The following is a 25583-nucleotide window of genomic DNA, read 5'->3' as shown; positions in this document are numbered from 1 at the left end:
ATATTTGGTTTTACGCTTATGTTTTTAAGATAATTATAACTGTGTACTGAAAGTTACTACTGTCACGAAATGTCTAAGACTATGAAAAGCTTTATAGATTCACTTAGTGTTGTCAGGCTACACATTCACTTTTGACTCCTAAATCAATAATCCTGTTTTTTTATACTTGACTTTTGTGTTTTCAGTAAAGCGCTAGTTTTGTATAATCATAAAAGCATAGGAAAACATAATTAGTGCGTTTATTTGTACTAGTTATATTAATATATATTAAATAGGCTCTGAAGTAATAGTTTTTGTCTGTTTTAAGTTTCAACTTCGCTCTTTACTTCCCTCAGAAAAACTTCGTTTTTTAAAATTAATTTATTTTAAGGCTTGCTTGCATAGTGATGAAACTAGTTAGCATATAAGGAAGGTATAAGGAAGGTGTAATTTTTTAGCTCTTGGAGAGAGGAGAAAATATTTAGGTAGAATAAGAATGATTGATAGCCCTTACTCATACCCCATATGTGGAAGAGTTGACGAGGATATAGTTTACCTTAAGCCCTTTGTCCAAAATTACTGGATTTGAGGAAAAATTCATTTTCAAGTAAGATGGGGTCAAATTAGTGGTTTGTTTCAGTAATTGGTTCCAATGGACAATTAAAAACAAGGCAACATATATTAAATTGGGAACGAAACATAAAAAAAAATTATAGGGAAAGGAGAGAGGGGCGAGTTCTGGATGCTGGAAATATTGTTGTATATATATAAGTTTTCTATTGTCATTTTTTTTTTTTGTATCCATTTCTGAATTATTGTTTTTGGTAGTATTTTGTGCGTTGCAAGACCTCCGCGGCTCATTTTTCAGTAAAATATCTATCTATCAGGACCTAAATTACGTAAAGTGCATATTTTGATCCAAGAATACTAATTTTTCCCAATTAAGTTTTGAAAAATACTTTTTACCGGATGTTCAATACATTAATCAGGTTTGGCTTTGAACGTTCAGACATGGAGACGAAAGAATTTTTTTCACTTTTGCTTAATCTATTTATCTTCTTTCTTCCGACGCCTGAAATAACTGTCAGGCTTTTTGGCATCAAATTTTTATCACATTTTGGCGGCCTGAGAATTTCTACTTTACGCAAAAACTGATCTTTGACAATAATAAAAAAAAACGAAGTTAAATTATCAATTTTACCAGAATATGTGGTGTAGCACTTCTGATCTGTCTCAGCCAATCACTACCATGACTAACAAAGGTAATATTCTGTGGTAATGCGTGACGATAATGTGTCATTAGTAACGTCAGTCGAGTTCCGTATTCTGCAATTTTATGCGGATATATTTATTGTAAAGGTGATTTTCCGTGTACATTCACTTAAACAGGTTTCTTAGAGTTTTACCTTCATATTACCATCTACCCTTCTATTTGTACCGCACCTGTAATATTAAAGCATTACTGCTAATTATCTTAGGACCAATGAACTCATTAAATTGCTTTTGCATTGCAAGGATTGTGATTTTGCATTGTGGTCAGCATTTAAGCATAATCTATTAGTATTCCTTCTGTCGTCAGGTTGTAGGTGGATAATATGTGCAAACTTGTTAGTTTTTCTACTCATATTCGTGGTGCTATACCCACCCTGACTGAATAACGTTGCACCACTCTCTCATTCAGCTTAATCACAAAGCAGAGTCGGGACTGATGTGTTGGACAAAAAAAAGTGTTAATGAACTTTAACCATCCATTTCCTTCTTCAGGTAATTATTACAAGCTGTGTACTCCTGTGTTTTTCTTTTTGGAGGCAGTATATTTCACTTCCCTGACAATTGTGGCAATAAGATATTGAGAAGGAGGGGTAGCTTAGGGTAAATTCATCAGGTTATATGGGACCGGTAATTGAAGGACTGGTATGAAATATTTGAAGTTTATTTTCACTCTAGGTGGAACATAGAAGGGGACGAGTACCCTAACTTCTTGGTGCGACAAACTTCATTTTTTACTGCTAAAAGACACAAAAAGTCTCATTAATGCGTGAATACCCTAAGTAATTCCTCCTGATTAGCAAGGAAACTACATAAATATTCTCTTATTGCTGAAATAAATTCTGTTTTTTAAACGATAAAGTATTTCAATAAAAGAGTACCCAACCGCAAGCTTCTTTAAAACCTCAATTATTGATGCCACGATAAGACTTTTGTCATTCGTGGTTTCCCAGAATAATAATAAAAAAAAAATTACGGGCAGTAATACAGGTCCTTCCACTTTGATTTGCTACTGGCCATTGCCTTGCAGCTTCTTTTTTCATTTAGAATCTAGTAGCTTCAAATTAAGCTGTTCATCTTGACACTAAAGATGAATTGTAATTCTGTGGTGTTATTGGTTTATTGTCTAGGTGCAACCTTTGCATATAATTCAACAAGAGAGAAAAGACAAGGTAAATATAATTTTATTTTTCTGTTAGTGTTGTTTCATGTAAGTATATATACCTGAAGATAGTTGCTTAAGTTTTCCAATAATATAAGAAAACTTTGGAATTTCGGAATATTAGCTTAAATCCACGGAGCAAATGCCTTTAAGCTATGGAACACATTCTACATAATTCATTGTATCATGTAACATATTTAAAATCGCAAAATATTTTTGTTGCAGAGTCCCGTGAGTTACGTGTTTTGTTCAATCCCTGTAAGTGGCAGCTGGGAAAATAGAAAGCCATTGAAAGTTCCATTCATGTTAAAAGGATGATTTAAAAAGGTAGTACAATAGCCCTGAACTTATCAAGTTACTACGGTTTAGTGTTTTGTGTCTTGGTTTTCTTAACTTTATAGTTTGTCTTGTATGTGTTTTATAAAAATATGTTACTCATATTAAGGAACAGTTACGGTTTTTAGAGATTGGGGGGGGGGGGGCGCTGTAGAGAGCAGCACCAGTAAAGTATAGTCATTAAACAGGGTTTGAAGAAAGATTTTTCAACAATTGGCTGATCCTCAATCGTGGATACGTGACATTGAAAGCATGAAATTTTTTCTGAACTTTATTTACAGCAAACGACAAACCATGTTTACGAGCTTTTTAAAGAAAATGCGAGGAAGGGACAGGGCTACACTCAAGACGGTGAGTTCTGAGACTAGATCTAATTTTTGTATAGACTTCGAACCAGCTTTGCTTCGGATTTCACTATGCTATTGGTCGAAGAAGGTTGGATTTTTTTTTTTTTTAGAAAAATTCGACATAGAGCTAGAAGTAACAGTGCTTCCCATTAGTCAAAGGAGGTGGAGCAATGTCTTTATAATATTTCTAAGAAGATGACAAAAGAGGTCCTAAGAAGTAAATGTCTCAAGCAGGACATTGTCACCTGATGGACTGGCTTGAAATTGTTGGCCGAGTGACAAAAAAAGACGTTGGGAATATTTTTATGCATTTGCTGCTGTATTTTCAAATTTGATGCAAAAAGGATATAGTCTTAGATAAATATTTTCTAATAGACTGAGTGGAAAGACGCAGTGAAGGGACATTTCAGTAGGAAGTTTTGCAAAGAAGTTTTTTTCTGGATCATCATACCAGCGTAAAATGGTTCTTGGATAACGATGTCTAGACGTGACAATAAACAATGAGGGGGAAAGGAATCGTAACAACAAAATGTGAAGAATACACAAAAACAAAAATTCACTTCCTGAACTATTTTAATTTTTTTTTCTTTAATTTACTGCTTTGTCTTGACAGTGTCACTTCTGAATTGTCTGACTGGGTGATTTCCTCCGTGTGCCACTTCATGGGAAACTTTCCACACAAGTTATAATGATATTATCAAGTTGGCTAAACCAAAGTCCTTCGATGGACAATTCTTTATAGCACAGTTTCCATTCAATAAAAAACAAGCAGATTCGGCCATGTTAGCTAAAAATAGTTTTAGTTTTAAAGCATCTCCTTCATTACAAACCTGTCCCTTACCTTCTATTCTTCAAGAATAAATTGCATAACAAATACATAAATGAACGAATCATCCAGAAAAAAAATTATCTCTTTAATGGCTTATATTTGCTATTGGGGATTTCCAAGTGCTCCAATTAGGCTCATCGAACCATGGTTGCTGATTGTTGCGTTAGAATTTCAATTATTTATCATAAAATATAATTTCAGTGTCAAAACGTCAAAAGATCCAGTTTTATTGGTCTTAAGCCTCAATCTAAAAAAATCGAAAATTTTGCGTGCTCCCAAAGAGTAAGATCACAGATTATGAATCCGTGCTTTCTTTTGCAATCTTTTTATAGGAGAGATTAGTTTGAATCAATAGTAGCAGAAAGTTGAGAGAGGGTCATTTTAGTGCCCTATCCTAGGAACAAGGATATTTCGCCATTACAATGTACAAAATTTGCAATTTATAACAGTTTGTGGTAACAAACTCTAAGTAAGGAGCGACCCGGCTCAATAATTGCCGAAACTCTAAAAATTGAAACTCTAATAGATATATTAAAAGAATCGGATTTTAACGCTGATTTCAAATATATAAGTTTCATTAAGTTTGGTCTTACTTATCAAAGGCTACGAGCCTGAGAAAATTTGCCTGATTTTCGATAAAAAGGAAGAAACACCCCCTTAAAGTAATAGAATGTTAATGAGAATCATGCCATTAGAATCAGTGTATCAAAAAACCGTACTGTAGAGTGTTCAAGCTCCTATCTGCAAAATGTGGACTTTTGTATTTTTTTTTGCCAGAAGACAGATGTGTGTTTTTTTTTTTGTTTTTTTTTTTGCTTTTTGTTGTGCCCAGAGGTTATTGTATTGATCCAGTGGTCCTAGAATATTGAGACAGGGCTCATTCTAACGGAAATTAACAGTTCTAGTATTCTTTTTAAGTGACCAAGAAATTGGAGGGCAACAGGACCCCTCCCACGCTCATTTTTCCCCCAAAGTCACCAGATCAAAATTATCTAAAAATCGTGTGATCAAAATTTTGAGATATCCATTTTTCTCAGCATAGTTGAAAGGCCCAATAAATATGCCTTTGGAGATAACATGACCCCCCACAGCCCCTCTGAAAGGTCTTTAAGTTATAAAATTGGTCGGTACCGTTTTACAAAGCGGTAAGCGCGCGACAACTGTATTGAATATAACATAGGATTAAACCCGATTAGTTGTTACCCGGATAGCAATTGAACCAAGGTGTCTGTAGAATAATGGATGTGAAAATGAAGATTTGGGATTTGCCAAGGACCGAAAAAGAGGCAATTGAATTTTTCCAGCATAAGGGGTTGTTGCCTGACCTAAACCATTATATTTTTATCCTATTTGATCTATCATATTTTGTTTTATTTCATTAGCATTAACAAAAATTCACTTCTCACATGCTATCTTTATACAGCGTCTCGCATAAGTACCGGGTTTTATCCTATCCGATCTTCAATACAATTGTCGTGCACTTACCGCTTTGTCAAACAGAACCAATTTGTCCATTGTTTCCGTATAGTATTTGTTATAGGGAAGTATGCATACATTTTTCGGGTGGGGGGCTTTGGCTGGTAAATTTTTCAGGAAAACTTTACACTGGGGGAACTTACCGAAAATCCGATACGAGATTCTTGCTTTCTCTTTGCCGACTCAATTTTACGCGTGGACATGTTAAGGGTAATTGTTCGTGGTAAATTTTCACCAGGATTGAATAGTCGGTACTGGTGTGTTATATGGTCACTGTACAAGGAAACCAGTCACGAAAAACGCGCCAGACGGGTTAATTGTAAGAGACGCTATAGAGAAATGCAATGCAAAGCGTAGTTTTCATTGCGTTTGCGATATTTAAACTGTTGTTTTTTAGGGTTTAGGTGAGGGGGGGGGGGAGAAAGGTACCAAGGTTAGGTTAGGTTACGTAATTAATATATGCTATACTTTACCCTACCCCCCTAATGTGCAATTATATAGCCTAAATTTGTTTATAAAATATTATATATTCATCCTATTTCATTTTATTTCATTAGCATTAACCAAACTTGACTTTTTAGAAGTGACCATATAATGTACCAGTACCGAATTGTCTAGAGGATATATCCGTGGGGAGGAGGGATTTTTCCGTGTAGGTGGAGCTAGATTTCCTGGCATTATTTAAAAAAACGATCAGAAATAAAAAAAAAGTTAAAAGTTTTTTCAATTGAAAATAAGGAGCAGCATTAAAACTTAGAACAAACAGAAATTATAACCTATACGAAGGGGGTCGCCCCTTCCTAAACACCTTGCTCTTTGCGCTAAATTTCTAATTTTGCCCCAATTCTTTAAGAACGACTCCTGAAACACAAGGTTCGGCAAAACGACATGCAGAAACCTGGCTAAACATTTGGATTGCTTGTGGTAGACCGCTAAGCGGGACTGTATTCGAGCTGAAACAGAGCACAAAAGTGCAAATATAAAGCTGAAATGAAGAGGTACCGAATTATCGGGCAGTTGTTCACTGGAGATAAAAAATCGTGGCTAAGCCTAATCAGACCAGACGATCGTCCATCTAGTACTTCTCTGACACTACATGATTGGCAATCTTACTATACTTCAATGTACAGAGATGAGAATCTTACTATAACCAATCAATATGAAACGGAAGTTTCCAGCTGGCTTGCATGTTTATCAGGGCAGAATTTCGTTGTTCCCACTTCCTTTGAGAAGACCAAGTTAGCTGTCAGAAAAGTACTTTCCAAAGCAAAGAATGAGATGGACACCGATTGTCTTTCAATAAAGCCCCTCAAGCACTTACCTAAATGCTTCTATTTCCATCTTCAGCTTATCTTCCAGATGTGCATCACCAGGGGTTTTGGTCCAAACTCTTTCCTGAATGGGGTCATTTGATCTGTCGCCAAAAAAGGAATAGATCCTAGCAAATGCAAATCTTATAGACCCATAACCTTCTCGTGCATCTTGAACGAAGTGTTTGAAAATGTGATCTTCTCTGAGCTTGATACTGGACACACTTTGGGGACATTCAGCTTGGATTCCAGAAAAGTCTCGGGTTCCCAGAGGCTCACCGCTTTCTGGCTAACGTACTTCTGGACTCGGAAAGAAAAAAGTCACCTCTGTATATATGCACTATTGATATCTCGAAAGCGTTCGATAGCGTCAATCACATGCAAGTAATGAATGCTCTATTGCACAATGGAGTAAGTTCGAGCATAGTGAGCACTCTGAATTTTTAGTACGAAAATTTGACTATGTTAGCCAAGTGGAAAGGTACAATTTCAGATCCTGTAAAAATCAGAAGAGGTGTGAGGCAAGACAGCGTTCTTAGTCCTCTTATTTTCAAACATGCTATCTCCAAGATTCTGGACCGTATCTCGCCCTCTCTCCTGTTGCATGGCACTGGCTTATCTTACTTGGCATACGCATATGACGTCCTTCTGCTCAGAAGATCCAAAGCAGACTTACAATAGAACCTGAATCGATTCCTAAGTGACTTTCAATCTATTGGGCTTTCTACCAATATTGATAAGTGTGAATTTTTGTCCTTTAATGCGCCGCAAAGTGATTTTGTCACTCTCGGAAATCATGTTGTCCCTGCACTATCGGAGCTGAGATATCTTGGTAACTAGACAAGCAATTGTTAAGCAAACAACTAAAGCTATTAAATGTGCTTATGCGTCTGTAGTGCCGAATCGCGGACGCTACTCCAGGAAATCTTTTGCCTCGATTTATTGTTCAGTGTGCTTACCACACACAACTTATCTTACCGGTGCATCCCACATGCTGTCAGTGAGAGACACTGAAAACGTCAAAAAGTGCTACTATAAATTTGAAAAATTTGTACTGTATATACCCAAGCGTTATAGGAATTCCCGCCTTGAAAAATATGGTCTTAAAGAGCCATCGAAACAATGGTCTAGCATTCGAAATAATTCAGTGCTAAAACTTAAATTAGATAGACGACGTTTCTCACCTGCATTTATCTAAACAGAAAGTCTTTGTCATTCACTGCATAAGCAGAAGAACAGGTAATGAGAAGTTTTGCGAAGCACTGATTTACTGTAGTGCCTCTACTGCAAGGTATTTGGTGTCCTGTGAATCCCATTTGCTTTTTGTTGATCTTCTTGTAGATTTTCTGCCAGTGCCAACTTTTTGAGAATTTGCATGAACTTAAATTTGTCAAGTTATTACAGGGCTGTTACGTCTGGTGCAAAAATTGTAGAAAAATCCAAGACAGATAGTCCGAGTGATTGAGAGGCAAATATGGGATAAGTCCTTTTTAGGAATGTGTAAAAATGATGTAATTTCATTTGTTTATAAACAAGTCTGTCTATCATATGTCATTCCTAGGGCAGAACTAAGGTAGATAGTCACAGAATTAAGGGAGGAAAAATTGGATTGATTTTGGGTTGATGCGTGACTGACAATGTCAACTGGATTTGTATGCAAAATCTGGGACTGAATTTGCTTGGACTCAGAGGCGGCGAACAAGTGAAACCTAAGCCTAATAGGCTTGGCTGCTTGTAGTCTAAAGGTGGAATACCGTGTCATAGGATTTACACATGAGCAACAAGTCCCCTGGGCTTGTTTGCGAACGGTAAAACCTATAGTTTTCCAATTGTTTGGTTAAATTGCACGGGTAAACGGCGGAAGTAAGTATGACTCTCTTATTGGACCAATACTTGTGTGTTAGCTTTTGGAAAAGCACGTTTGGCTAGAGTTTTAGGAAGGCAGGTTAGTTGCTTGCTTTTGGACAACAGTAAATTCGATCCTGCCTAGTCTGCAGAATTACTTGATAGTTTCCCTGGTTTTTTTCTGGATACCGCAGTAAAACAATCCATTCTAGTCGTTTGAGTGGGTAAGATCCTAAGATTCCTTTGCTTTTGATAAAGTGGTCTGTTCTATTACTGGCTTCGTGCTATTGCTGGCTTCGCGTGACTTTTAGTTTCTGAGAATCGCCTATTTTAAGGTTATTCAACTGGTTCCCCAAGAGCCTCCGCTTTCTGATATACAAAAGTGATAGTTCCATGAGTTGTTCCTTTTCCATCAGCAGTGTCCCCTGAAAAGTCTGTGCTATCAACTGCAAAGAATACGGCGGCATTCACCTTTAAAAATTGGGGAAAATAAAATTTTTGTAGCTCATGGGGGTCTTGTACAATATCTTTGTACAAAGCTGCTTTCACTAGCAAGGTAAGGCCGTATGGAAGCCAGTAATCATGTTTACTGAGAAGATCCTTTAGCCTGTATTTTGCGAGTAATTTGTTGAACAGTCAGAGCCAGCTCCAGGATCTGAGAATTCTCTCTTGCACGGGGTTGCCTAAATGATGCTGATTTGCTTTTTAGCTTGCAGTTAACGTGTCTGTTGGATATGATCTGTCAGCGAGTTTTATGCCATCATATTGGCTTATCAATAGCCGTAAGGTCATGGTATATAGATTTACCGGAATTTTATTGATGTCACTAGTGACCTCTACTGAGTTTGTTTCATTAAAATTTACGATACTATTCCTTATCGTCTGTACTGCTCCATAGATTGGCTGTAGGTTTTCCTCTTCATTACCATAACTCTCTATTGTAGAAAGAACCAGGGTTTCCCCCACTGGCGTACGGAAAATAGAGACCATCTGACTTTTTTCGATTCTTTCGAGGACAGGACTGTAGGTGAGGCAAGGCATTGATGACTATTTTTCAGCCACTTTCTATTGAATATAGGTACATGTTTGTTCAAGCCTTCTGTGTCAGGAATGTTAAAATATATACTTTTGATATATCCCATAGGTAGATATGCTTGGCTTCGTGTTAAGACGTCATTAAGGTCGATCAGTTATATTAAACATGCACGCTTTAGCAAGGATACTTTGAAACCTGTTCTGCCTCGATTGGGTCTAGCTTTTCTTTCTTTATGGAAGATATGCTTTGTCCAGCAGGTTTGTGGCACCGAACATAGATTGAATTTGTATCTCCTTCTACTCGACATGTGTTTTGTCTTGATTTCAGTACATAATTTTTAGATTGGTCTGTACTTCCTTATAGAAATTTCCCAGTGTTGACTGTCGTCATCGGGCAAATATGCTTACCAACATGCTGCTGATAGAAGAGCCAGATGTTGACAGACCTGATCCATCCATTTCAGTGCTTCTTTTATTTTGTCCACATTTCTTGGCTGCGTAGCAGCCAGCCGCTAATTCATGGGTGCGACGGTCTTGGGAACGCTTGATATGGGCTTTTTAGTTGCATTTGCATAACAACTACGATAATAGACTGCACAGTGTGCAAGGACTGTGTTCATTGTACAGCTTTGGAGGCTTATTTGAACTCCTACTAATTTGCCACCATGCCAACTGGCTCTCTCTCTCTAACTACAATAGAAAACGTTAGTAGGAATCTATCTAGGGATGACGTACTAATTATTGCTTGCCATATCAGACTAGCAAAGTATACACTGTTTCCCATATCAGACTAGCAAAGTATACACTGCTTAGAGTTAATAAGCCTCTGACCTTGACTAGTTGGTCCTTTTGGTTTGTTGCTCATTGTCAGATTTAAAGCCTGCTAAAAGCACATGCTTTGTTCTTCCACCACCAATTTACATGAAGAATACACTTTTCAATGTATTCATAGGTATGTAATAATAATCATACAAGCAAAAAACATACACATAATGATAAAAAAATAGACCTTAGAACTTTAAATATTCGATGCATGATTTCCATTGGCTTTCTTAGTTCTGAACATGGTATTTTAGTAGAAAAAGTTAATACTCATGGTTATTTAGAACCTATTATATTCAAGAAAATGTGTTTCACGGCAGTCATTTTCTAATATCCAAGCTGGCTGCCTTAATGGACTCTTTACAAATGGAAACATTGTTCTTTTGAATGCTTTTGCAACAAGTTTTCCAAAACTGTGTAGTTTTGATGGTTTGTGTTGTTCGACATTTTTGTGTAGTTTGTAGTTTGTGTAGACGCAATTACACAGTGAACCAGACTAAAATATATTTTCAAATAGAAGGAAAATGAATGAGAGTATAGCAGGATTTGAATCATGCCTCTCATCAAAATCAGAGAGAACTAAACATATTTCAAGAAAAAAAATTGTTTATAACTAGATGAATTTTACAGAAGAGGAGAAAATGATTTTGATTTTATTTTTTACTGTTATTCGTTACCAGCTATGGGTAATAGAACCTAAGGTCAACCAAAGGTCGAACCTAAGGTCTACAAGCTACACAAGAGAACCTAAGGTAGACTATTTGAGATGACATCTGGGATTCGAATAACACATAAACAACATTTTTTTTTCAATTTTCAAAGGCAGAACCTTTTCAACTTTGTTCTACGGGTAAGTATTTCAGGGACTGCCACCCTCCCGTGAAACATTTCTAATTTGTTTTTAAAAGGAAACTTTTTGAATCTTATTTGTTTTTAAGAGGAAAGTTTATTGGACTTCCTAGATAAGGGGAGAACGGCTTTGGCATAAAAAAACTGCTCCGTGGGTATGAGTGTATTTAATTAAAAAAAAAATAGTGACGTAATTTAAATTAGTCACGTGAGGTACGATCAATTGATTACCATTTTCAGTCATTTTTGGTGAATCATTTGGGTCATTTGTCCAGCCAAATCAATGCGTGTTTTTAAACAGAGTGCAAGGAACTTGTCTAACACTCGAAGGTTGTCCAACTCTACGAGGTTTACTGTTTGATCCAACCCCATCTACGTTTACTTTACTTAGAAAAGCAATTTGTGGTTTCACTATTCGCGCACCAAAGGTAAGATTAATTCGTTTTTATCAATTATTTTAAATGGTTGTAGTTATGTAGATATATTTTAAATGAGCATCAAAATTACATTTTTTTTATGTATCCATTGTTATAGAAATCTGTTTCTTAAAGCATCAGTTACTATTAAGCCTCATCGCCCCTTACTTACAGCTCGTTACCACGAACTGTTTAATTTTATCTTTCTGTTCTGATTCTGAATAAACAGCATTTGTTTAGACGAGAGTGTTGATAAGCTTTTCATCAAAATCTGTTAGACTTTTTGTCCCAACTCAAAAAGTAGGTGTTACCACCAGGGCTGCTAAAAGGGGGTGGGGCAGGGAGGCACTTGCCTCCCTGGATTTTCAAAAATTAAATTCTATAATTTTATTTGAACAATCGAGGTTATCCAAAGAATACCTCCCTGAAACTTTGAAAATGCTAATCTTATCTTCATTAAAAAAAGAAAATAAAAATAAATAATAATTACCTAGCCCTACATGCCAGTAAATTAGGGCTACTGATTCCCACCCTTCCATGAAACCTATGTTATGCTGAATATTAAAATATCTGTTTTCATTCAGACTCAACTAAACAGTAATTTGTAGTTACAAGAAGAAAACTTCTGGGAATTTGGATAAAGGACTGATCCTCCAAAAAATGACATTTCAAATTACAGAATACGAACTAATGTTTTCTTACTTTTAAGTGAAGTACTCGCCTCTTTATATTTGCTTTTATTCTTCATTTTAGCAGCTTTAGCTTTGAGGTTAAGTATTAATTTTCTTTTTTTTATGAAAAGGTAAAGGTAAAATAGTTTGTGATTAAAATGGGAAGCAACTTAATAGATAAACAATTCATTTCTTCCACAATCTTTTCTCAGACAGAACCCGGAAAAATGATTCAACAAATGAATTGTTTACACAATGTTGCATTTTCGAGCAAAATTTAACGTCTAATCTTTGTGAAAACAAATAATTAGAATACGGTATTTATATTATGCATTCAAAAAGTTTGCAGAACAGTTCTAACAATCTTAAGATATTTTTAGGAAATTTAGTCTTTCTGCTGGTAAAAATATAGGAGTATTTCTAAATCAACATAGGATCATTATCCCTGTAAGTTTTATATCTAAGGTTAAGTCATAAGTTATATTTTATTGCTCATTTATTTTACTTTCATTTTTATTTTTCTAGCAGCTTAAAATTCAAGTTTTATTGCGTTATTGAATTTGGTTAATATTGATGATTAATAGCGTTGACCTTGAAAACATTTAGGAGCTATCTGGCTTACTTGCTCTTGTGAGAATATTTATTTATTTTTTATCTGATTCATAAAAGTATTTTTTCGGTTGAAAACTTTTTTAAAAACAAAAAATGCACTAAGCCTAAAATAAGATTAAAACAGTTAACCATCCACAATGCAACAGAATCCTGGGTGTTGGAAAAAAATTATTATCCAATAGTCTTAACATAGAAGATTTCATTTGCAAGTTGAGTATAAAAAGTACCAGGGAAAGTTTCATAAGAGACGAAAATGTTTTCTTTTTAATCAGAAAGCGGCATTTTATCAAAAACTTATGAAATTATTATACAAAAGAAGCCAATAGAAAACTTCTGATACCTTTTTATATTTAAACATGAACATTTGCATTATAGACACAATTAAGTTTTCTCTTGGTCTAATCTTTATTGTACTGAGCAATTAATAAAAGCAAAATACAAGTGACTTATGGTTCAAACCTATACAACTAAAGTTGGCCTTCTCTCACTAAGATTGTTTCAGCGACACGAGATACTTTTCTTTTAACATACTGAACTAAGTGGAACTTTGGATATTAATGCATAAAAGTGCAATTTTTTAAGCACATGAAGGCAGCCAAAAATACTAGTAAGTAAGTTTATTTGTAACCCGCAATATAACATAAATGCGGAGTAAAACAAGAAAAAACAAAATAATATAATTCACAAGGAAATAAAAAGGAAAACACAGTATAAATAACGTAACAATATCCACTGAATCACTGATATGGAAAAAAAATAAGTGAGATGATCACTGGCACATATTTTCTTTGGAGTAATTGCCCTCAGATCCTCAGCGATGTTGTCAAGCAGCACTAGTGGGTCAATAAGTCCAAAATGAGAAATAATCTTGTGATTTATGTACCATCTTGGTACATAAAGCACAATATTTAAAATACCCTCTCCTTAGCTGAAGACGTTCTGTCTCCTTAGCTGGATACTTGGTTCTGTTTAAAAAGTTTTGCCTTTCTATACTTTTGTATTAAAAGAAGTTAATCAAAACCATGTTGCTGCGGTCTTAACACCCAACTTAAAAAAGTCAATGATTACTTCATATCAACAAGTTTTTTTTCTTAAGGCAAAATTAATGATCCACAAGACTTGTGATGAAAAGTACCTTTAAATATAGCCCAAACTCCCAAAATCGATAGTGCTTACAGCACAGGATACTTCCTAAGCATTGCCTTAATTTTTTTTTTTTTGCATCAATAGAATATCACTACGACATTTATGAAAAAAAGGAGACCGTTATTAAATCTGTTGTTCGACTAAACCTTCAACTGCAATTGCAACGCAGCATTACATAATAGTAAATTAAGCATTAACACTGTCTGCTGACAAAATGCAGTTTTTTTACTGTATTACTTAAATTGTTGCATCAATCTAAAAGGCTTTAGAACTGTTTTGGAAGAGTTTTAGTCCTATTCAAACTTTGATTGTAGTTTATTGTGAATCTTGAATGTTCTGAATTATGTATTTTAACAAAAGAAATTTACCAAATGAGTTTATTCTCATCCATCGTCAGTATCTACTATTTAGAAAAGGTTTAGCACTGGAACTTGTTGAGTAGAATCTTAGCAGAACCCTATTTGAAAAGCTCTAGTCCCATTCAAATTTTGACTATAGTTTAATGTGAATATTGAATTCCTGAACTGTGTATTCTTATAAAAATAATCTACCCCACGAGTTTTCTTCGTCTACTGCCAGTATTAATAAGTTCTACGACGGTTGCTTTTAAAGTTGATGTAGTTTATAATAAATATCTTAAAAGTAAATTAGTTTCATACCAAAATGAGATTACAGTCCAATGTTTCCGTGTGCTCTGAATCTATCCCTTTAATTTTGTTATGACAATAGTCACATTTTCTTAGCCAATCATATTATCTCTTAGGCTTAAGTCAGAAAAGTAATTTTAATGATCCCAGCTTTTTAACCGTTGTTGTCTTGTCCTGTTGTTGCTATGTCACATTTTGGTGCAGTAAAAATAATGTAATAACCTGATTGTTTGTTTTTAACACATTTTAAGCAACTTTAAGAGAACCAAAATTTTTTTGGTCACCCCCGTTTAACAAATAAATCCTTTGCCCCTCTGTGATAACACCATGAAAATCTCTTACATCTAATTTTTCTTGGGAATATAAGATAAAATTGATCATTCCAAACAGACAAGCATCAAAATGTTTTGCCTTATGTCAGTTTTGTGCAGTGGAATAAACGAAGTGCAACGGGTACATCTCTAAAGATTTCACTCAGTGGTTTTGAGCTTATATTCTTAAATACAACCAAAAAGATAATAAATAAATAAAAACAACACAAAAGATAACCAAATGCCTAAGTCTATAAGCCATAAGATGGCAGAAAAGTTGCCTCTTTACGTAAACGTTTTGCAGCAAATGTTAAAATTCAGGTATTCAGGTATAACATTGCTCCTCCTCCGTAATGCTCCATTATTCTCCTTGTCCACTAATTTGGTTAAAATATATTTTCAAGGCATTGGCAAATTAAATAACTAATTTACCAATCAGCTGGTTTCTAATTTTGCTCTCGGGTTAGTTTTACTTGTTTTTCTTTTTTTGCGTGAAAATCATTGCAATATTGAACTGTTCTTCCAGTTGCCTAAGAATGCTGTCTTTCTTAGCATAAGGAATACTACAAAATGTATGTTTATTTAAAATTCCAAATCTACCTTTCTCCCAGTTGAGCTTATTTAACAGGGTGACTCATTTTTAAGGTATGTTGCCCTCCATTTTCATTCAACATTCAATCCCTATTTGCACCAGTACCAGCAGTTCAAAATCAAGGTGGGAATCAATTTAGTGGTAATCCTACACTGCAGCCAATACAACCAGTTAGCCCACCAAGGCCCAGTGGTAATATTCAAGCACTGTTGCCACAGACTTGTGGCAAATCTTCAGCAACAAATACAAGAATAGTTGACGGTGAACCTGCAGCACTAGGTAATATTAAAGCTCTTTGCCTAGCAAAAGGTATGCACAATTACACGTAAGCACCATATTGACATTTATGTAGTGTCAACGAATAACACATGATATGTTTGGTTGATTTACAGCATTTTTAAGGTATCATGTGTTCATTTGGAGTCCTCCTCAAGAAAACCCAATAAAGAAAGTTAAATTTTGTCCTAAAAATTCATGACTCTCTGTTTCTGATTTCCTCACTTTTTCGTCTGTTTTACTATATACTGAGTTGCATTACGGTTACAGCAAACCGGTAAAGAGAAAACAACAGCCAATAGTAGGTAAAATTCAAAAACAGGGTTATTGTAATGGAAAGCCTCGCGGCCACTACTATTGTAATGTAAAACCTTTATATAATGATTGAAAGGGCCAAACTCTCGGCCGAGGGTGCCACCACCTGGGTCACCACTAATATCTCTATCTATCTCTTTGGAGGGTAAAGGGACCACCTGTTGATATACTAGTAACGGTATTTTTTGCGAACTCTTTTCCTATGTTTCCTGGGTTCGGGGAAAAAAATCTTTCACGGTTGAAGAAAGTAGCTCACTTGTATTCATCCAAAGGTCACTTCATTAAACACATCTATAAACTGTGAAAACAGACTCCGTAAACGTAGTCTCAATGCACACTCTGAATACAGACTCAAATACCTATCGGATCGCAGTGACAAAAGGACCGCAGTGACTAAAGGACATATCAGGAGCACTGGTAGTAAAAGAATCAGCATTTTTCGAAGAAATGATTTTATTTAGTCTAAACAGTAGCCTTTTGTGATTGCAAATAAAAAAAAATGCGGGAAAAGGACGGAATAAATTATAAATGTTATGAAATTCTGAATGGTCGTTTCCTAGTTGGAATATAATAGAATTTTATGAAACAATGTATCACGCAAATAGTTAGCTTGCGTAAAGAATCAGCAAATTGAGTCATAACTAGTTTTCACGAGAGACCAGAAGTTTGACATTCAAGTTTTTTCATTTGGATTGAAACCATAGTTGTTTTCTGGATTTTGAAATAATGGAGAATAGACAGAAGATTCACAAAAGCTAGGGAAAGGAACAAAACTTAATGAAATTGGATATTAATTCGAGAAAGCTAACACGATAAACCAGAAAAAATTGTTTTCAGATTCACATATGCGACCCCGCTGAAAGTACCCTAGGGAATTCACAAAAAAGTGAAACCCTATATCTTTCAGGGGGTGAAATAGATATTTCTGACACGTACAGAGGTGGGATCTTCCCATCAAACTCAAAAACGACACGATCTCCAGTACGAACTGTAAAGGGAGAAGAGGAGATACAGCACACTCAAAAGGAATTATTCCCGGATAAGGCAGACCCAGATAAAGAAAAGAAACGGGGGTGCAAAGAATACATCGGGAAGGAGCACGCCGGTAATATGAGAGAACACGAAATAGAAACAGAGGTGGTAAGACACAAAGAAAAAGTATACTATGAAAAATACGAAGAAAACATTACCAATTCACCCCTCAGATACCATGCACAAGGAAGGGGAGTTGCGGGTAAGAGAAAACACAGATATAGAACGAAGATATACAGAACGAACAGACTCAGAAAACGAATTAAGAGGATATAATGACAGAACGAATCAAAGTAGATCGAATAGCAGGAGTAGTAGAAGCTCAATGTTCAGCAGGGGGGGGGGTCATGAAAAATTAGTCACGTAGATCTAGCACAATATATATTAAATTTCATAGAGGGTGAAAGAAAAGCTAGAGAACGAAAAGAAGAGGAAGATAGAAAAGAAAGAGAGAAAGATAGAAAGGAAAGAGAGAAAGGGAAAATAGCTAGAGTACAGAAGGAGGAGGAAGAAAGGAAAGAAAGAGAGAAAGGTAGAAAAGAAAGAGAAAAAGACAAAAAATAAAGGAAAAAAGAAAAGAAATAGCCGAAAGAAAAGACCGCGAATATATGAAAAATGCAGGATGAGATAGATCAAATTGAAAAAGATAGTCAAGCCCATGAAATGCTCCATCAGGTTCGTATGGGTAAAATTGAAGAAGACAGTCAAGTCCATTAAATATACCAATCAGGTTCGTATGGATAAAATTGAAAAAGATCATCAGGATCGTACGGATAAAATTGGAAAAGATAGTCAAGCTAATAAAATATATGATGAGGCTCGTATGGAAACCCATACTAAAGCTTGCAAAGCCCATAAGGGCATGTATATGAGTGAGAGATTATCAGATATTAAATGCTAAGGCGGAAAAATATGCAAATTCTTTGAGAAGGGGGAAGTTGGACTGGCCCATAAAACAAAATTGGAGGATAAGCCAGCCTTTCGAAAAAAAGAAATGCTTGATACTCCAGTTCGAAATGCGGATAATCTAGAAAAATTGGATGTGGCAGTGGATAGGCCACATAACATTGAAAATAAAACACGTGAAATTGACATTTCTGGAAAATTTTCAGAAAACAGAAAACATCAGAACGCTTTTAAGTCCATATCAGAGGCAATGCTAAAGCGTTGCCTATAGTAGAGGCCATACGGTTCAAATGCTTTATTATTTTTTCCTCAGAGGCACTTTATATGGAAGGGGTCGTCGTATGATTTTGAAAGAGGGATCATTCAATTGGAAATCGAGAGTTCTAGCGCCCTTTTTAAGGGTCAAAAGTGATTGGAAGGCAACTAACACCCCTTCCACGCCCACCATTTAACCAAAGAATCCAATCAAAATTTTGAAAAAAATTCAAAGGGCTTCAAATTCAAAAATTTTAAATTCAAAAATTTTAAGAGTCGAAAGTGATTGGAGGGCCTCTACCCCCCCCCCCCTCTCAAGCCCACCTTTACCCCAAACACATGTAATAAAAATTTTGTGATAGCCATTTTGTTCAACGTAGTTGAAAATTCGGGAAATTTGGTCTTTGAGGATGACAACCCCCCTCCCCTCCCCACAACCCTCAGGGCAAGGGTTGTAAGTGATACCCTTGGGCTATAGGAGGTTTTATAGAAAGCGTTGTCATAGAAACTTCAATAAGGGCTCATTTGATTGGAAATTTAAATGGCTAGTGCCCTTTTTAATAGTTGAAAATGATTGGAAGGCAACTAACACCCCTTCCACGCTCACCATTTCCCCAAATACAACCAATAAAAATTTTGAGATAGCCATTTTGTTCAACGTAGTTGAAAGTTCAGGAAATTATGTCTTTGAGAGGACACTCCCCCACAGTCTTCAGGGCAAGGGTTATAAGTTATGCCCTGGGGGCATGTATTGTTTTTATGGAAGGAATGCTTGTATAAACTTCAGAGGGGGCTCATTTGACTGGAAATTGAAAGTTCTAGTTCACTTCTTAAGCTTCAAAAGATATAGGAGATTAACCAGACCCCCACGCCCTTTTTTCCCAAATGCATCTGATAAAAATATTGAGATAGCTATTTTGTTAAAAATAGTTCAAAGATCATATAACAAAAACTCCGGTATCAAAACAACCCGCTCCCCCTGGGGGCGGGAGGGGGGTGGGGTGCAGGCGCTGTAATTTATGCCCTGGTTGCATATATGGTTCTTATGGAAGGAATGCTCGTATAAACTTCAAAGAGGGGTCACTGGATTGGAAATTGAAAGTTATAGTTCACTTTTTAAGAGTTAAAAAAGATTGGAGGGCACCTAGCCCCCCCCCGTTCCAAGCCTTTTTTCTTCAAATCAATCCGATAAGAATTTTGAGATAGCCATTTTTTTAATAGTTCAAAGACCATATAAATAAAACCCCGGGGCAGACACAGCCCCCCAGGACCCGAGGGCAGGCGGTGTAAGTTAAGCCCTGGGTGAATATATGGTTCTTATGGAAGGAATGCTCGTTAGAACTTCAGAGAGGGCTCATTTGGTTGGAAATTGAAACTTCTAGTTCAGTTTTTGAGAGTCAAAAGAGATTAGAGGGCAACTAGCCCCCCCACGCCCTTTTCCCCCCAAATGCATCCGATAAAATTTTGAGATAGCCATTAAGTTAAAAATTGTTCAAAAGTCAGATAAGAAAAACTCAGGTGTCGACACAACCCCCCAGGGCCCAGGAGCAGGCGTTGTAAGTTATACCCTGGGGCATATATGGTTCTTATGAAAGGGATGCTTGTATAAACTTCAGAGAGGGCTTATTTGATTGGAAACTGAAAGTTCGAGCACATTTTTTAATAGTCAAAAGATATCCGAGGGTAACTAGCCCACCCCCCTCCACGCCTGGTTTTTTCAAACCCATATGATAAAAATTTTGAGATAGTTATTTCATTAAAAATAGTTTAAAGGTTAGTTAAGAAAAACTCCGGTGTCAATACAACTCCCCGGGGCTCGGGGAAAGGTGTTCTAAGTTATGCCCTTAGGGCATGTATGATTCTTATGAAAGGGATGCTTGTACGTATAAACTTCATAGAGGGCTCATCTGATTGGAAATTCAAAGTTCTAGTTTACTTTTTAAGATTCAAGAGATTTAAGGGCAACCAGCCCCCTTCCACGCCCTATTTTCCCCAAACCCATCCGCTACAAATTTTGAGATGGCCAGTTTTTTAAAAATGGTTCAAAAATTAGATAACAAAAACTTCGGTGTCAAAACAACCCCCAGGACCCGAGAGGTAGGCGTTGTAAGTGTTTTCCTGGGGGTGTATATGGTTATTATGAAAGGGATGCTTGTATAAACTTCAGAGGGCTCATTTGATTGGAAATTGAAAGTTCTGGTTCATTTCTTAAGAGTAAAAAAATATCCGAGGGCAATTAGTTCCCTCCCCCCCCACCCACACACACCCTTTTTTCCCCAAAACCATCCGATACAGATTTTGAGATAGCCATTTTTTAAAAATAGTTCAAAGGTCAGCTAACAGTCACTCCGGTGTCGACACAGCCCCCCAGGGATAAGGGGGCAGGCATTGTAAGCTATGTTCTGGGGCCGTATATGGTCCTTATGAAAGGGATGCTCGTATAAACTTTAGAGAGGGCTCATTTGAATGAAAATTAAAAGTTCTAGTTCATTTTCTAAGAGTAAAAACAATCGGAGGGCAACTAGTCCCTCCAACCCTCCAAACCTTTGGGTTTATCGGATGGATAAGCCCATCTGATAAAAATTTGAGGTGACCATTTTAATAAAAATAGTTCAAACATCAGCTACTGAAACTCTGGGGTCGACACAACCCCCAGGGCTCTGGGACAGGTGTTGTAAATTATACTCTGGGGGTATATATGGTTCTTATAGAAGGGATGCTCGTATAAACTTCAGAGATAGATCATTTGGTTGAAAATAGAAAGTTCTAGTTCACTTTTACAGAGTCAAAAGAGACCAAAGGGCAAATAGACCCCCCACGCCCTTTTTTCCCCAAACCCATCCAATAAAGATTCTGAGATAGGCATTTTGTTAAAAATAGTTCAAAAGTCAGATAACAAAAACTCAGGTGTCAACAATCAATCAATCAATCAATTTATTAATACTAAAAAAAACAAAACAATTACAAACTTAAAATTTATACACGCCCAAGAAGCTCAGCTTGTAAATGGCCAACAAAACAAAAAACAAACTATTATAAAGCACATAAAAAAAAAGAGAAAAAAAAAAAAAAAAATTGGATAATACATTTATGAAAATAGGAGAATTAACAGGAAACTTCACAAATAACTGAAAAAAAATATATATATAAACGAAGAATAGATTGGAAATAGGATTAAATAAAAAAAAAAAAAAAAAAAAAAAAATAATCAGAGAAATATATTGAATGAAAAAAAAGACTTATAAATGTGGATGGAATGCAAAAAAAAAGAAGAAAAAGGGGGAAAATACTAGACTGGAAATACCCAGTGAGAAAGTGCCTTTGCAGAAAGAGATAGAGGGACATCAGAAGGGATGGAGTTCCATAGTAAAATAGATTGATAAACAGGAGACCTCTGACCTGCTGTCGATGATCGCTTAGGTAAAATGAACCTGCAATAAGAGCTACGTAAAAAAAGAAGAGTACCTACCTGAGCCTGACAGAAAGAAAAACTGCTGCAGAGATGGTGGAAGTCTAACTAGAAAAGCAGAATGTGCTAAATAAAGGTAACTTTTACCCACAATACGATCCAGTGGAGCTATTACGGTATCATTATAAAATCAGAGGAAGGGTAAAAACGAGGTAGAAGAAAAGTAGCCTTCATTGCCCTATTTTGGGCTCTTTGAAGTGGGCAGAGAATAGATGTATTAGTACTACCCCAGACAGAACAGCAATAAGAAAGGTAAGGAAAAATAAAAGCATAATAAAGAGAAAGCATAACATCTGGGGGAAGAAATGAGTTAACCCTGTATAACATTGAAGATTGGCGGAGGATAAGGGAACGGGCGACAAGGCGACAGAAACCCATTTTTCAACTTTGGTATTGTCACTTTGATACCAGTTTTGGTACTTTGATGAACATTTGATTTTTTTTTAAAGTTTGATTTTGAAATAAGGAATTTTGAAGAACTTGAGACTTTTTGCAATCAAAAACGAATTAAAATTAATTAAAAAAAAAATTCTGAAAAATAAGTTTTTCAAAGAAAAGTAAAGGTCATTTAAACTTAAGCTCATTAGATACAAATACCTGTTAAAATTCAAACTCAAAACGACCAGAAATTACTATTAAAGAATAAATGAAACCCAAAACCAACAGAAATTAACTAAAAAATCATAGCAAAAAACATACAACAAGTAATAATATAAAGGAATAAATAGATCTTAAAGCGAGTAATGCTTGGATTGAATATCAAAATCAAGCTTAAAACGAAAAAAAATATCTTGCTATTGAAGTATAAATGAAAATTAAAACGAACAGAAATTACATAAACAATCAATGCTAACAAACATACAATAGATATTAATGTAAATTAATAAATAAATCTTAAAACGAGTGAAACTTAAATTGAATATGCAAATCAAGTTTGAAACGAACAAAAATCACTACAAACAAGAGTTTGGGTATCGCCTCCTTCTCTCACTGTAAAAGTCTAAAACCTACTTCGTCATTGGCGCCTTACTGAAAAATATATGCGTCTTGAACAGTCTTGGAAATTATAAACAACATCAAATTGAATATTTGATGTATAATGATATTAATTGTTGAAAGCTCCATCAGTTCAAGAATTTATTTCACTGTAATTTTATTTTTATTTTCAATGCTGTAAGAACTAGAAAAGAAAATATTTGTAATATAATTCGTTTTCAGTTAAGCGCCAATGACGCAGTAGGCTTTTGGTTTTTATCAGACTATACCTTTACTATAGGCACGCTACAGCGTTGCCTATAGTAAAGGCCATACGGCTCCAATGTTTTATTATCTATTTACTTTTTTTCCCAGAGGCACTCCATATGGAAGGGATCGTCGTAGAAACTTCAAAGGGGGCTCATTCGATTGATAATTAAGAGTTCTAGTGCCCTTTTCAATAGTCGAAAGTGATTGGAGGGCAACTAGCCCCCCCCCACGCCCATCATTCCCCCAAACACATCAAATCAAAATTTTGAGATAGCCATTTTGTTCAGCGTAGTTGATTTTGTGATAGAAAATATATTTTTGAGGAGGACACTCTCCTACAACCCTCAGGGCAAGGGTTTTAAGTTATGCCCTGGGGGCATTTAAGGTTTTTATAGAAGGAGTTGTGGTAGAAACTTCAAAACAGGATCATTGGTTTGGAAATTAAATGGCTGGTTCCATTTTTAATAGTCTAAAGTGATTGGTGTGCAACTAGCCCCCCCCCCCTCACGCCCATCATTTCCCCAAACACATCCAATCAAAATTTTGAGATAGGCATTTTGTCCAGCGCAGTTGATTTCCGGAAAGAAAATATATTTTTGAGGAGGACACTCCCCCACAACCCTCAGGGCAAGGCTTTTAAGTTATGCCCTAGGGGCATATAAGGTTTTTATAGAAGGCGTTGTCGTAGAAACTTCAAAAAGGGCTCATTCGATTGGAAATTCAAAAAGCTAGTGCCCTTTTTAATAGTCGAAAGCGATTGGAGGGCAACTAGCCCCCCAGTCATTCGTCGCGCAAATCATTTCCCCAGACACACCCAATCAAAATTTATATATGGACAATTGGTTCCGTGAAGTGGATTTCCAGATTTAATATTTAACCGTGAGGATGATAATCTTCCAAAGCCCTAAGATACCGAAATTTAGGTCTTGCTCTGGGGGCATATGCTGTGTTTAAAGAAGGTGTTGCTGTAAAAACTACATAAACGATACGTTCGGCTGAGACTTCAAAGAGCTAGTGCCCTTTTAATAGTCAAAAGTGACTGGAGGGCAACTAGCCCCCCCCCACGCCATTATTCCCCCAAACACATCCAAGAAAAATTTTGAGAAAGCCATTTTGTTCAACGTAGTTGATTTTCATATAGAAAATATATTTTTGAGGAGGACACTCCCCCAAAACCCTCAGGGTAAGGGTTGTAAGTTATGCCCTGGGATCATATAAGGTTTTTATAGAAAGCGTTGTCGTAGAAACTTCAAAACAGGCTCATTCTATTGGAAATTAAAGGGCTAGTGCACTTTTTAATAGTTGAAAGGGATTGGAGGGCAACTAGCCTCCCCCCACACCCATCATTCCCCCAAACACATCCAATCAAAATTTTTAGATAGCCATTTTGTTCATCGTAGTTGAACACCAGATAGAAAATATGTTTCTGAGGAGGACAATCCCCCACAACTCTCAGGGCAAGGGTTTTAAGTTATGCCCTGGGGGCATATAAGGTTTTTTATAGAAGGTGTTGTCGTAGAAACTTCAATAAAGGCTCATTCGATTGGAAATTAAAGGGTTAGTGCCCTTTTTAATCGTCGAAATTTATTGGTGTGAAACTAGCCCCCCCCCCCACGCCCATCATTTCCCCAAACACATCCCCTCAAAATTTTGAGATAGCCATTTTGTTCAGCATAGTTGATTTTCTGAAAGAAAATATGTTTGATTTTCTGATAGAAAGTCTTTTTGAGGAGAAAATCCCCCAAAACCTTCAGGACAAGGGTTTTAAGTTATAACTTTGGGTTAAATAAGTTTTTTTTAGACAGTATTTCCACAAAAACATCAAAAATGGCTAATTAAAGTGTAAAATCAATGGCCTAGTGCCCTTTTTAATAGTCACCAGTGAGTGGAGGGTAACTAGCCCCCCTCCCATGCCCATCATTTCTCTAAACACATCCAATCAAAATTTTGAGATAGCCATTTTGTTCAGCATAGTGGATTTTCAGATAGAAAACATGTTTTTGAGGAGGACAATCCCCCACAACCCTCAGGGCAAGAGTTTTAAGTTATGCCCTGGGGGCATATAAGGTTTTTATAGAAGGAGTTGTCATAGAAACTTCAAAAAAGGCTCATTCGATTGGAAATTCAAAGGCAGAGTGCCCTTTTTAATAGTCGAAAGTGATTGGAGGGCTACTAGCCCCCCCCCCCCGCCCATCCTTCCCCCGAACACATCCATTCAAAATTTTGAGATAGTCATTTTGTTCAGCGTAGTTGATTTCCAGATAGAAAATCTGTTTTTGAGGAGGACAATCCCCCACAACCCTCAGGGCAAGGGTTTTAAGTTATGCCCTGTGGGCATATAAGGTTTTTATAGAAGGCGTTGTCGTAGAAACTTCAAGAACGGCTAATTCGATTGGAAATTGAAAGGGATAGTTGTCGTAGAAACTTCAAA

The 25583-nt window shown here is 36.2% G+C and overlaps 1 protein-coding gene across 2 annotated transcripts in view; it reads left to right on the top strand.

The window, feature by feature from the left end:
* Nucleotides 1-1580: 1580 nt before the first annotated feature.
* Nucleotides 1581-25583, top strand: part of LOC148943604 (venom protease-like) — a 66239-nt gene continuing 42236 nt past the window's right edge. Inside the window, exons 1-3 of one of the 2 annotated variants that reach the window (XM_089101885.1) lie at nucleotides 1581-1743; nucleotides 11500-11687; nucleotides 15708-15933. In XM_089101885.1, the coding sequence (XP_088958011.1) occupies nucleotides 1713-1743; nucleotides 11500-11687; nucleotides 15708-15933 (445 nt within the window). In that variant the 5' untranslated portion in view covers nucleotides 1581-1712. Of the gene's footprint in view, nucleotides 1744-2257; nucleotides 2421-11499; nucleotides 11688-15707; nucleotides 15934-25583 lie in introns of those variants that run through there. The other variant, XM_089101884.1, reaches the window with a different exon arrangement.

Source organism: Artemia sp. Qi Xiang Cuo, chromosome 15 (assembly GCF_049724085.1).
Source record: "Artemia sp. Qi Xiang Cuo chromosome 15, ASM4972408v1, whole genome shotgun sequence".
NCBI classification, from domain to species: Eukaryota; Metazoa; Arthropoda; class Branchiopoda; order Anostraca; family Artemiidae; genus Artemia; species Artemia sp. Qi Xiang Cuo.
This window is presented reverse-complemented; position numbering and strand designations above follow the sequence as displayed.